The sequence below is a fragment of the Mchenga conophoros genome, linkage group LG6 (genome assembly GCF_057382185.1).
Source record: "Mchenga conophoros isolate Kocher_MC1m ecotype Shallow Benthic linkage group LG6, M_conophoros_male_GT1.1, whole genome shotgun sequence".
NCBI lineage: Eukaryota > Metazoa > Chordata > Actinopteri > Cichliformes > Cichlidae > Mchenga > Mchenga conophoros.
In genome coordinates, this window is record NC_140531.1 from 32717120 (window position 1) to 32730509 (window position 13390).

At 37.8% G+C, this 13390-nt stretch overlaps 2 protein-coding genes across 3 annotated transcripts; one reads left to right on the top strand and one right to left on the bottom strand.

The window, feature by feature from the left end:
- The first annotated feature begins 1851 nt into the window (after positions 1-1851).
- Positions 1852-4583, top strand: LOC146572993 (uncharacterized). Its single transcript, XM_085278709.1, has 3 exons — positions 1852-2543; positions 2659-2695; positions 3028-4583. The coding sequence occupies exons 1-3, from the start codon at positions 2298-2300 to the stop codon at positions 3402-3404; spliced, it is 660 nt and encodes a 219-aa protein (XP_085134835.1). The 5' UTR covers positions 1852-2297; the 3' UTR covers positions 3405-4583.
- Positions 4584-7753: 3170 nt separating this feature from the next.
- tnfsf14b (TNF superfamily member 14b) lies at positions 7754-10566 on the bottom strand. Of its 2 annotated transcripts, none has more exons than XM_085278710.1 (6): positions 10231-10566; positions 9695-9912; positions 8945-9014; positions 8653-8700; positions 8321-8555; positions 7754-8190 (listed from the first exon to the last, which is right to left on the bottom strand). In XM_085278710.1, the coding sequence occupies exons 2-6, from the start codon at positions 9890-9892 to the stop codon at positions 8001-8003; spliced, it is 741 nt and encodes a 246-aa protein (XP_085134836.1). In that variant the 5' UTR covers positions 9893-9912; positions 10231-10566; the 3' UTR covers positions 7754-8000. The 2 variants fall into 2 exon arrangements, with proteins under 2 accessions (XP_085134836.1, XP_085134837.1); XM_085278711.1 differs by having other exon boundaries at positions 9695-9945.
- Positions 10567-13390: the final 2824 nt, after the last annotated feature.

Consider the following 13390-nt stretch of genomic DNA (forward strand, 5'->3'; position numbering starts at 1 on the left):
CCCCCCCCCCCCCCGCATGTATTCATATCTGCATTTAATTATTACTAGTTTTTTTTACAAGTTTTTTTAAAATGTGTAAGTCACTTTTACACCGGTGATAATAAATAAATAGAAACATAAACAAATGGCTGTCCATGTGTTTTTATTACTGGTTTATTGCTACCTTGACTTCCCTGTCTTGCAGCTTTTTTTATGCTGCACTATCCAGCAGAAAATTTCACTGTAAACTATCAAATAGTTGTTGATATATTTTAGTCTGGACCAACATCTAACTTCAGCATGACTATTTATATGAATGCGAATAAAGTGTTTATGTAGTATACAGATAGCAAAAAGCCCTTTCTCAAATGTGTGTGGATAGCGATGTCGGCGTAGACTCTATTGCAAGAGGATCAGTGAAATGAGCACTCGTGAGGTAAGGAAAGGACAAAAAAGTAATTAATTGATAAGTTTATATTTAACATCTCATTGTAAATGTCACGTCTGTGCAGAAAGCAGCACAAGCATGTTCTGTTTGTTTCAACTTGAAATGTCAGTCACAAGTTATTAGCTGCTTCTATAGCTAATAACTGCCTTTTGTGTTAATGGTTAGTTTTTATAACAACTGCATAAACTGGAAGACAGACATGTCAAACATGTTGAAAAACTGAAGCATCCTGTAAGTAAGTTAATGCATATGTAAACATCACATTTTGAATTCAGAAAGCCAGATAGCCATGCCACTCTGATAGAATTCATGGTTTTGCGGCATGTACCTCGTTTGGGTTTCTAAACGTTCTTTGATGGTGAAGCAAGTGGTGACTGTGATGGTGAAACTGATATGCTAATGAATAGAAGACCAAGCTATTACATGGCATGTAAAATATTTAGAAAGACAATGAAATAAAATAATAATAATAGAATAAAGATAATAATATTGGCCAGTTATATTTTGACTTTGTGTAAGACAGAAGTTCCTTTCTTAAATAAAAGCATTACTTTTTTTTTTTTTTTTTTGAGAAAATCACTCTCACTATGTAATCCTTTTAGTGTCACTCTTCAACTCTTCGTGCCTTTCCCCTCTCTTATACAGATATGGTGGGGAATTCCCATACTTCTATTATCAAAGCATTGAACTGTACCTGTTAAGACTAAAGTTTGACTAGCTGAAAAGGGAAAATAGTTTTTGCAGTATTAATAGATTCCACCATCCAGCTCCTCTTAATAGCTGAACCTCTTGCGGTCTTTCTCTTTCTTGGGCTCCCTCTCTCTCCCTCTCTCTCTCACTCACACACACACACACACACACACACACACACACACACACACACACACACACACACACACACACACACACACACACACACAAAACAAAGGGATATCCCTAGCTTTTTTTTTTGTTTTTCAAGCTAAAGTCAGTCTCATTTCACATGCCTCTGGTGAAACTGCTTGTAGTTGCTCCTAGCAGATAAAACTCTCTCGCTCTCTCGCTTTCTCAAACGCAAGAAGGGATATTCCTGGTTATTTTTTGTGCAACCAGTCACACTGTCATTTGACATGCTCCTGGTAAAACTGCTCCTAGTACTCTCTTCCCCTCTCTCTCGTGCTCTCTCTTTCGCTCTCTCTCTCTCTCTCTCTCTCTCTCTCTCTCTCTCTCTCTCTCTCTTTATTATTATACATACAAATGCCCTACACTGTCCAATCACCCACAAACCCCAAACACACACCGACATAAAAAAAATGAAAGAAAAAAAAAAACTCCCATAAGGCCTAAGACAGCCGCGTCCATATTCGCTTTTTTCATGCGATCATTATCTCCATTGTGCCACTTTTGCCAGTCCTGCTTTGTTCAAAGTGAAAAGGTTAGCTATGTTTGACTGTTTCGGAATGTAGTGCAGTTGAAGGTATCGTCTCTTCTGTCCCTTTCGTTTTCCACCGCACTTCTCTAGGGTGCACTTGCGCAATAGCGAAGAGCGCTGCGGAAAATCTGCGCGTCTATTTTCTCACCTCCTGTAAGACCAGGGAAGGAGGGGGTGTGAATGTGTGGGGACGGTAGGGAAACCCATGACTTCCGCGTTTTTCCTCCCTGTCTGAAAGTGACTTCACGTACATAAATAGCTATGGGTGCTTACAGTTGAAACATTTAAACCAAGACACGCAGTGGACTCGGCGGACGAGCGGACTATCTTTTGGTCGTCAACCAACCAAAGCCGGACCTATAAAACTTTAAAGCTCGCTCAAACCTTTTATTCTGAGAAGATAAAAGCTGCTCAGTGTGAACTTTTTGACCGAAGCTCAAGCGACCCTACTGCGGATTGATGGGACAGCAAGCCAAAGACGTGGACGTTGAAGCGCTTCAGGAAAGAAGCCCTCAGCGTGGAAGGTGCCTGGACAATTTTTTAGTCATGTCCATCAGCTTTCTTTTTGTGGCAACCACAGCTCTTGCAGTCGGAGGAGCGATGGTTGTGATGGAACTGCGGTCGGACATGAAGTCCTTGAGTTCGCCCCCATCAGTTGGGACGCCGCAGAAGCAGACGGGAGACGCATCTTCCCCAGCATATAAGGTAATTAATTATTATCATTTTGTTCAGAAAGTTTGTATAACCTTTTACTTTATATCGTTTCTTTTCTTACATTTATCCATTTTGATTCACAAATTCTTTACTGTTTTGCCAACAGATGGAGAAATTTTCCTATTTACAAGCCGCCAACTCAAGTAAGTCTTTTACTGATTTTCCAAATATATAAAGCCATGTAACATAAAGTCTTTTGAATCTACAGAAAAAACGGAAGTTATAACATTTTTTTTGCAAAAGATTTAGAGTAGGCAGAAAATAATGACCTCGTGGTTTAACGTTATTGTTAGTCTTTTACTGTTTGCTGTTTATATGAAAAGTGTACATTTAAGTTTTTGAGAAAAATAAAAACCCTATTTTGCATTACAACAAATGGGGTTACAAGTCTTAGCAAATCTATAAGTGTAACCGCCAAATCTGATTATCTTGTGTAAACAAAAACTAAAATAAATGTAATTGTCTCCTCTTGCAGAGTTGGAAAACTCCACCATGCAATGGAAATCCATCTCATATGGTAAACGGACAACTGTAGGAAGCAACTTTGTCTTCGACCCAGAGCGGCATTCACTGACGCCAGTACAAGATGGAGCCTACTTCATGTATGTTGAGCTAAATTTCACCTGCACTTCCAGATGCAACGCGGGTGTTCTCACGGTGAAAGTAGGTGATAAACTTACCTGCAAAGTGGAGCTTCCAGCAGGTATACTACCTGTGAGCAGGAAATGCTGGACTGTTGCTCAACTAAAAAACCAGGGAATGCTCACTCAGATGACAGTACAGAAAGGCCTAGAAGACTGGAAACTGGAGCTGCAAAGCTCAGGATTTGGAATTTTCCTCATAGACCCATAGATGCACATGCTGGAGTGCTACTGCTGTTATCTAGAAGTAAATGGACCCGAGACATGTGGGTTGTAACGAGTAAGAACAGAAGTCTGTTTTTTCATAAACCCACATAGGTGAAAACGGACAGGCTTGGGTGCCGTTTTTCACAGCTATGACGAGCTTCCTTGCAAAGGTTCTAGGAGAAAGAACCTTATGAGACTCAAGAAAAGCTGCATTTGTGATAATGCAAAGAGAATATGGAGAGACTAGAAACTTGCCTCATTGTATGTAATTATGTAAAAATGTTTCTCTGTATATTTATTTGGTGATATGGAATTATTTATGTACTTATGTTGCTTTTATTTATAACTTTTATTTATAGAAATGTTTATATTTTGTATAGGATTTTTTTTAAATGTACAGTAGATGTCACTACACTGATATTGATGTGCAATATACAGATTTCAAGTTGTCATTAGGCCTCTGCAACCACAATAAAAAAAAACCCTTTCAGGGATGCATTTAGTTCTTCTGTTGTTAATCTGTTCTTGGAAGCAATGAGTAACCAAGTGATGAGTGAGATTGTGCACTTATGCAGAAAAAAAGTCAGAGTTAATCAAAACATATCCAGAATTTCTAAAACATTCAGTTTATTTGTTTATTAATTACAATTAAGTGTAAAGACTCAACCTAAGAAATTGTTTTGCTTTTAAAAGATGTCTAAGTCCTGTGGACGAACCCATTGTTGAATGTATTTCTCTGTAATCCATATTAAAAACATGGATGTGGTGACATGAAGTATTTTTTGGTGTTAAATAAGAAAATGTGAAAGCGACTGTGACAAATTTTACCTCAATGTTACACACCTCATTCCGGGAACTGGATGCACATCACATCCTGTTTATTTACCATGATGTGTGGTGAAGAAAAAAAAAACCTATAAGCCACCAAACAAACACCTCCCGTATATACGTGAGATGGAGATGTCAAGTGAAACAAAATTTCATCTGGTGCTGTCATAATGAATGAGGATTTTCATGGTTCCAACAAATGCTCAAAGCAAAAAGCAGGCTTTAGTACATGTACATATAAAAAGATGGTTTTGGTCTAAAAGTAAGTACTGAATGTAACGAACTAAAACAAAGTAAGTTTAATCATATCCTTACTTTTAAAGATGAATGTACACTTTCTGCATATGACAAAAACACATGCACTATCAGTGCATGTGTTTTTGTGCATATGCAGGTACAGTGTTTTTCTTTTTTTTTTCTTTTTTTGCTTATATGGACTCACTTTTCTAAACTAGTGATTTTCAAAACTGAAAGAAACATATAAATAAAGAAATTTCAAGTTCAATCAGTTGTTTATTTTTACAGGTACACATTTGGTGTGATGCATTGTTTTTGGGACCAGTGGTTACGAGTGAACCTACAGCTCCCGTTATCTTTATTGAAGTTGTTTACAGCTGGTTTAGCCCGCAAGTTTGTTGTTTTTGTTCATTCCTCTAAACGATTCAGTGGCGCACACAGCTGTACATAGCTGTACCTTAAAAATTAGGCAGATACATTTATAACTTTATTGACTTTTTATTTAACATTTAGCAATTTTCTGCCAGCCTTCCAAACATGGACAAGACTTGTTTGGTGCTGTTACACTGCTGTAATGTGTATAGCTAAGTTAAAAAAATCTTGGTTCACTTATGGCACATCTGCAGTAGTGTCTTTGGACACGAGAAGTCACCACCTACCAGCATTGCACCCTTAATAGGTGACTAGGTAGTGGCAGGTGTTCCACCTTTGGTACAGCTTCCTGCAACCAGTCAAAAACCCTGGTGAACCTGATTGGCCAACTCTTTGACTCCTGCTTTGTCTTTCATGGACTACAAGCGGGCAAATGCGGCGTTGCAAACTTTCTGTTAAGAAACCTCCTCGTAATGTGTTTCTACAAACTGTAAAGCTTAGGGCAAAAGGCCATAAAGTTGTTTAATCTCTCTTTCTTGTATAACAATTACTGTTTTTTGGGAGTTTCCATCTTTGGTGAGTTCTGCTATATGCACCCACATATACTTAGTGTGCTAGCAGCTGAGAAATCTTTGGTATGATAAACTTGGTTTGTAATACATGTCCCAGGTTGTTGTGGTAGTTTTATAGTTTTCTTCTCTTATTTTTACTCTAGAACAAATGTCTTTACTTCTAATAAATTTTTATTTGTTTATCTTTGAGCAAAATCTGAAAACAAAAGGGAAAAAGTTGCTGCGTAGTTTACCTTTTTTGACTTCATGTTGTTTCCTCAGTGATTTTCCTTATTTCATAGTGCAGTCAAATAGTCAATAGCCTGTCAAATAAACTTCAGTTCTATCTAAATTCAGATCAAGTTAGATAGGACAGTAGCATTGTAAATAAAAGACAGATTTTGAAAAGTAAACCACTTCTCTGCAGCTTTCTTAGCCAACTATAACCGTCACCGCACATAGAAACTCGTGAAAAGTTTGCACGCTGAATAGTTTATAGCAGCTCTGTTGCAGCACATCAAATTGCCCTTATACCTTTATGATTAAGTGCTGGTTTCCCCACACATATGCAACAGTGCAATTTCATATGCTTTGTCAGTCACTCCTTGTGCCACAACACCCACACACCTCAAAGCATGGCAGCTCCTGCCAAAGAAAACACATACCAACATGTACCTGCAAGCTGAAAGAGAAAGTGACCTTTTTTCACCTTAAAAATGAACAAAAAAACCCCAAATTTACAGTAAATTCCAAACAACGGAACTGACAATATTTTTGGCAACAAACATGGATAATAAATCTGATTTTGCTGACTTAAAAGTACTCTATCAAAATTATTTTCAAACATTTGACCTGTTAACATATGCATTAAACAAGATTAGCTGTAAGATTACATACAGTTGATGCATGATGGCAACGTACCCTTTACTTGCTTACAAGAGACAAGTCTGAAATGGAGCTGTAAAAGTGCTTTCGCTGAGGTGAAGATTCACAAAACACTAGTCAAGCTTCTTTCTTTCTTCAGTTTAAACCTTGCATTGTGTATGGCTGCAGCTGCTTTTCAGGACTCATGTGTGTCAGTGTCCCTGTTTGCACATCTCTGGCTCTTACCACCAGATCTGTGAATGTGCAGCCCTTGAAACGTATTGCATTGTGAATGTGCATGTGAATTTGCATGTGCATGAAACACAAGACTTTTACTATATGTGGAATTACTTATTCCCTTTTCAGTGGACATTTATCACGTCAAACAGATCGTTACTACTGAAGCATTAAGGTGCAAGCAGCCTTTTATCGATGCATCCTGTTACTGTTGAGGAGGAATGCATCAGATTTTATGACCTGAATACATGCTGTGTTTGAAAGCTCATGATGTTCACAAGAAAATTTGTCAGGTTAGTAGAATGAAGCAAAATGTGCCACGCTTGCTTCTGAAATGTAGTTGAAGTTGAAGAAATGTAGTGAAAACAGAGACTTGAAATAGTATGTAAAACATGGGTGTAAAACCCAAGAAAACTATGTAAAATAAAGCACTAACATAAATAGACAATGGACACATTGCACCGCTGCAAGTAATAAACCTCAGCAACATGATATGTTTGTACAACCATTGCTTTCGAGCTCAAGTTTGCAAAGACTATCTTGGTTTGAGCCTGTTCCTCTCTGCACAGATGCTTATCTGTGTATTGTGGCAGGAAATGACCCAAATATTTCAAAGGTATCTGAGGTCAGTCTTTCCACTTACTTATGTCTCTGTCTTAGTGGTGATTTAGTTACCTGTCTCTGCACCTGTCTTTACTAGTCCATGTGCTTTAGTTTTATTCTCACTCCACATCACACACTTTCATTTTTCTGTCTTTCCACTCTACTGCCATGGAAGAAGCCATTTTTGGCTAATGAACCCTCATTGACTATCTATATAGTTTACTTCTTTCCACTTGAAACTGCTTCAGTGATGTGAAACTTTCCCCTAAAGTGTGAAAGTAGCTGAGTCAGGAACACTAGACCCAGCATCTCGATACCCCCCCCCCCCCCCCACTCCACTCCCTCCCCCATTTTCTCCTCACTGCATCCTTACTCAACCACATCCTGCACTTCACACACACATATAGTGCCTTGCAGACATTGGTGTTTGTTGCATCTCTCAATATGCAGCTATGTAATGTGGGTTGTCTGTGGTTCATCACAGTGTGTTTAAGGTATCCAAGCTGTTTCCAAATGATTTTATGAGTGTTCACACAGTTTTATATGTGAACAAGAAAAAAATCTGCCGCATCTCATTCTTTCACTTATGAGATACCTTCTTATTCGTTGTTCTTGTTGTGTGTCATAATCAGGATATGATACTGCTTTGCAATTTGTTTGATGAAAAAAACATTATTTATTTTAAACAAGAAACCACATTGCAAAAATAGCATTATATAACCTGAATATCAGATACTTTTTTATAAAACAACAAAATGTTATTTCTTCATTGGTGATCCAAATACATACACCGGGTACAGCATATATTATCTATTTTGTGCATATATTATACATAGAAATCATCCAAACAGATGGTGTAAAATTAACATTGAGTAAATAGAATAAGATAAACTGGCACACACGTGTCTCTAGGGATATACCATAAAGGCCCCCATAAAGTTAAGAGTAGACCCTCCATGAATCTTCATTATATTCTTCAGTGTCACATAAATTTCATCTCCAACTTGCAGCTGGAAAATCCCAGCCAGGTAACTGTTCCACAAATCTTCTGAAGCCTCTGGAAGCTTCAAATGAGGTTTTGAGGTTGAGCAATGAATACTAGAAGAAAAATATGATAGGTGTCACATTTAAATCAACTCAGCACAAACATAAAAATTACAGACAGGCAACTCACAAATAAGCACACCAGTAACGACAGGAGAGAGGAAAGAAAGGAAAGAAAGAGTACCTTTTTGATTGCATAAGTTCTATAGGCTTATCATAGGCTTTGGTCTCCTTCATGACTTTGTGCTGGCTAAGTGAACACTCTTCTGCTGCATTCATAATCACTTTGGAGTAGATATAGTAGTAGCCCTCCTTTTCTACTGTCAGTCGGCCTTCTTTATATGTCATGTTTTGGGTGACTGCGTCACCCTCTTTTGTCCATTGCACTACATCGTTTGTCCCCATAGGATTATTGGAGCCTTGGATAAAGAGAGAGAAAGCAGTTGCTTGGACCATAATTTATCTGAAGAGCTCATATGCAGTGTTCATGTTTGAGTGATGAGGGGAGCCTCTTACCCAGCAGGTGAGCAAAGGGTCTCCTCTCATCTCTGCTCATCTTCCTACCTGTTCAAGAAAGCAAGGGCAGATCAACTAATTGATCAACCAGTGTAAAAAAACATTTTTAAATATACACATAAAATTCTTAAGATGAAGTTGTGGGGAAAAACAATACAAAATTTCAACGTGTTAGCAGTCTAATGGTCTAAATTATATGATGATTTAATTGTTCTGGCTTCCCTTCACAGACAGTCTTCTATGCAGATCATGAATTATCAATGAATCATGTTAAGAATGGGCATCTCAATACCTCCCACCAGACTTTCTGGCTTGGGGTTTGTCCGGTTCTTAAGGTCAGGCTCATGGTTAGAAGAAGAAGCCTACAGGGAAGGAAAGATAAATACAACACAACAAATACTGAGTGAAAATCTTTGTGTGTTTGTCAAAATGTAGGAACCTCATGCAATAAGGGAAGGTGTCCTTTAGAGATGTATGGAAAAACACATGCACACTAAATGTAAATTCTGCAAATACATTATATATATATTATGTATATATACAAGTAATGTTTTACACATTAGATTATTTTTGTATGAAACCACATACTCCAATATTTTTTTCAATAGTAACCTAAATGTAACAATAATATTTTCAATAAAACCTGAGATCTTAGGTTTGATTTTTAAGTGCAGTTCATATTATATACAAACAGAGGGCATAACACGTGAGAGGCAGGTGAATAATAAACAGCATTATGAAACTGTCTTTAAAAAAAGTGAAGTTAATGTTGCAGCTTTGTGCTTGAGATACAAATAAAGGGAAGTACAACTAGAGAAAGAGTCCAGTTGAAAAACGTGTCACTATCGACCTATAGCTTAAAGAGCAAACGAGGACCCACACCGAAACGCATTTAGCCCTGCAATGACATGTCTCAATATGACGTAGGGGCAAGCAGGGAAATTCTAAAGAGAAGGAATTTCCAGTCAGTCCAAGCACTGACACTTCTCTCTTCTCTCTTACAGCACACATGTACGCAATCACACACAGACCTCATGCTCACCTCTGTCCTTTGGTAAAGTTTGTAGATTAAAAATCCCTCGACGATTATTCCCAACATGGCCAGTCCCACCAGCAAGAGAAGAAACTTTTGGAGCTGACTCCCCCACCTTGGTTTCCTTTCAGGGGGCATTTTAATGTAGCTGGCCTGACTGTCCACCACAAACACCTGGGGGCAGGCACCTGCGCCGCCCTCTGACATCCCACCAGATCAGAGACAACCTAAGATGTTAAGGGTAAAGGTCAAAGGAGATACTGAAGGAAAAAAAGTTGTACAGTAGAGTGTAAAGAAATGGGGGGAAAAGGAAGATCGGACAGGAAATATTTAAAAAAAGAATGTGTGACAAAGCAACAATCTACACATAAACAAATCAGTTATTTTACGGTCTATTTAGGTTAAGTAGCCATGATGCAAGCAGTTTCTGAAAACAATGTGATTTCTTCATATCCCGACTACTTGAACAGCACAGTGAAAGACAGCTTGTCAATCAAATGAAAGAATAATAAAAACAAAACTCTTGTAAGGGAAAGGGAAATTACCTTGGATTTAAATGTTCCTCCACCGCTCAGCCAACCATCCAGTGTAGTCTCTACACAGTCCTCTGAAGCTCGTTTGGGATATTTAATAGCAAATGTATTCTTAACGCATTTCAAAAATATAGACCTAACAACATTCTCTGAACTATGCTACTGACTCATTTATTAATTTTTTTTCCCTCTCTAGATATTTTCTCTCGGAGCAGATATTGGCACTCAGTCCAACCTCTAGTGTCCGCTTGCCTGCTGTCAACTATCGCAAATATTGCTTTTCAGCTCATATAAGGAGGAAATGAAGATGACACGGGGAAGGAGCAAAGACACAGAGACAAAGAGTGAGAGAGTGAGTAGTGTGCGTGTGTGTGGGGCACTCCCTACAACTGCTGAATATAGTTATCATCACAGCTGACACTTCCTTTTCTTACTCTTTAGTTTCTGCCTCACTGTTCTTGATGTTTTATTGAACAGTCGATGTTGGTTTTAAGTTGTTTAGATTTTTTTTTATCAGTTTCTAAGAAAGTCGCTTCAAACATTTGACCTGTAAATTGCTATGCACATTTATAGCATTTCTAATACTAAGCAAGTACGCAGTGTGATGTTAAACTAAGTACAGCAAAACCAGATGAGCTGGGGTGGCAAGTTGTAACACACATCCGCACTCTTGACCACTACCCAGCCCTCCCACCACAGTGTTGCACTATCACCCACATTGTAAGTGATAATCTTGCATTAAACCCCCCCTTTCACACATAAAATTTCTTTCTGTATTCTAGGTGTCTCAGGTGGATTAAGCAACTTGCTTTTATTTTCATTTTGAGGAACTTGCGGTGTTTCTTTCTCTTTTCTTTTTTTTTTTCAACAAGCAACAGCTTGCAGTGATTGAGCTTGATGGTTTGCAGCAGTTTGGAAAAAGTGAGACAACGAGACATTTTTTCCTCACTTTTGTAAGTAGTATTGATGTAGTTCTCACTTTTTTCCTTTGAAAAAATGTTTTAGTGACATGTCATTTTTTAAATGTATTTACTTTTATTATCTAACATCCTGAAAGTGTGATTCATCTTCATGTAAATGTGGACAGCTAAGTAGGAGTACAGAAATGCAGGCAGTCTGTGTTGGTTATGGTTCTTTTTTTTTTTGTTCTTTCGCATTTCCTGTTTCATAATGCAATCCTCGTTTTGAATTGTGGTACTGAATGCTTTCTTTTTCTCCCTGCTGCTTAAACACTGTCTCTAATGTTATGAAGAAACAGTCTTTTTGGTATCCTCTTTATCATAACCTGAAACCAGTATTTTTACAATCTGTTTTCTGCTGTAGGAGGGGAAAGTTTGACGTGACATACTCCATATGGTGAAACTACACACACACACTTACTGACTTGCAATATAAATTACTACTTCAGACACATACATTTAGACACACAAACAGAGATATGCAGTGTGTGCACAGGGCACTTGCAAGTTGCAAGGAGGGCAGAGACAAGTCTGCTGCCAAGGAAGGCCTGACTGTAGTTGTTGTGGTCGTTGCATGCTCAGTCCAACATGAATGACAAAATGAACAGACTCTGACAGACCCAGTGGTGAGTTACAGTAAAAGTGCTAAGACAAACAAAAAAGCAAGACTAAAGGAACTTCTTTTATTTCAGAGAGTATAAAGTTGACTAGTTTTAGACACATTAAGAGAAATAAAACCTACTGTAGGAAACCTACTGATACATTCAGAAAGTGGGAGAGAAAGTGAAGGCAGAACTTTGTGATTTACACAAACCCAGCATGTACAATCCCCCTGTAAGCAGGGAATTCCTGGTCAAGAATACACACAATCCAAATAACTTTCATTGAAATAAATTTCAACAAATCTGTATTACTAAGAAATTAAAGGACAAATTAGCACTCACACTAACAAGCAAATTATAACTTAATACTGTAACAATACATAAAAATGGTAGTCATTGAATAATGTATTGAATTGAATCATCGCTGTAACTTAATGGCTCTTAAGATGAGATGCAAGGAAATTATCAAGAGCAGCACAGTGCAATGAAAGAAAATGGGTCAGGAAACAAAATGTCAGGGAGTGCAGACACTGAAGAGGAAGCATTTAGTTTGAGGAAAATGTAAGTTCGGTAATACTCTGAGTGTAACTGCAATATTTGCATTTACTTTTAAGTAAATGAGATTTGAAAATGAAATTAAAAACTCTGCAGTATCGCTGAAAATCTACAATGTTACAGAATCCCTTAAACAATAGAATTGGAGTCTCAATCATCTGGGGGGGGGGAATCTAGAGCTTTAGTCAGCTTACAGTGTTTAGTCAGCTTCAAACTGTGCTACTGTAGATGTACTTAAGAGATTAGGCAACATATTGCATAATTCATCCTTTTTACTTTTCTGCTCAAAATAACAAATTGGAAAACATTGAAATTTAGTGCTTTGGTTGGATAGCTATATTCTGAGAACGCCACACCTCTAATCCCCTCACCTAAACTGTTGAACCTTGAGTGCTTCATTTTTTAATGAATACTCTTAATAACATTAGCGACTTTATATCGGTATTATCTGAACGTATAACAACATCTAGTTCTCTATTCATATTTACAATAATAATTGGCAGCTTATTTCACAACAACCTTACTTTTATGCAACCTTTTGTTTTTACTTTAATGTGGTTCAGCTTTAATTAATATTAGCTACTCAGCTAAAGTTAGCTGCTAAGCTACTTTTAGCTACTCTATCAGCTGTGCAAGCTAATAGTATGTGGTTTGAGTTAATAACTACATGAGACACAGCTCTAAATATACCTTAAGGAAAAATATAAAGGTTTTACTTACCATGCAGTTCTACAGCAGTAGTTAGAATGTGGATTTAATTCAGTGGACTGCTTTGTATTTATCCATAGATAAAGACAAAGAAGAAGTGGGGTGCCACCTGCTAACTTTAGCCACTTTTTGCCTCCTTTTTGCCTTCCCTAATAGATCCATGCTTGCTTAAACCAGTTGATTTTAAATACATATTTGAAATCTAATATTTGAGTGCCCACTGCGGGTTAGGGACAAGACCCTGCCCCAAGTGGAGGAGTTTAAGTATCTCGGGGTCTTGTTCACGAGTGATGGGAGAAGGGAGCGGGCGATCGACAGATGGATTGGTGCAGCGGCTGCAGTGATGCA

Bases quoted from the DNA above. Each gene is read 5' to 3' on its own strand.
- tnfsf14b (XM_085278710.1), bottom strand. From the start codon at position 9,892: ATGTCAGAGGGCGGCGCAGGTGCCTGCCCCCAGGTGTTTGTGGTGGAC. The intron at 9,015-9,694 runs GTGAGCATGAGG...CCTTCCCTGTAG, and splicing joins AACTTTACCAAAGGACAGAG to GCTTCTTCTTCTAACCATGA. The intron at 8,556-8,652 runs GTAAGAGGCTCC...TCTTTATCCAAG, and splicing joins ACCCTTTGCTCACCTGCTGG to GCTCCAATAATCCTATGGGG.
- LOC146572993 (XM_085278709.1), top strand. From the start codon at position 2,298: ATGGGACAGCAAGCCAAAGACGTGGACGTTGAAGCGCTTCAGGAAAGA. The intron at 2,544-2,658 runs GTAATTAATTAT...TTTTGCCAACAG, and splicing joins CATCTTCCCCAGCATATAAG to ATGGAGAAATTTTCCTATTT. The intron at 2,696-3,027 runs GTAAGTCTTTTA...CTCCTCTTGCAG, and splicing joins TTTACAAGCCGCCAACTCAA to AGTTGGAAAACTCCACCATG.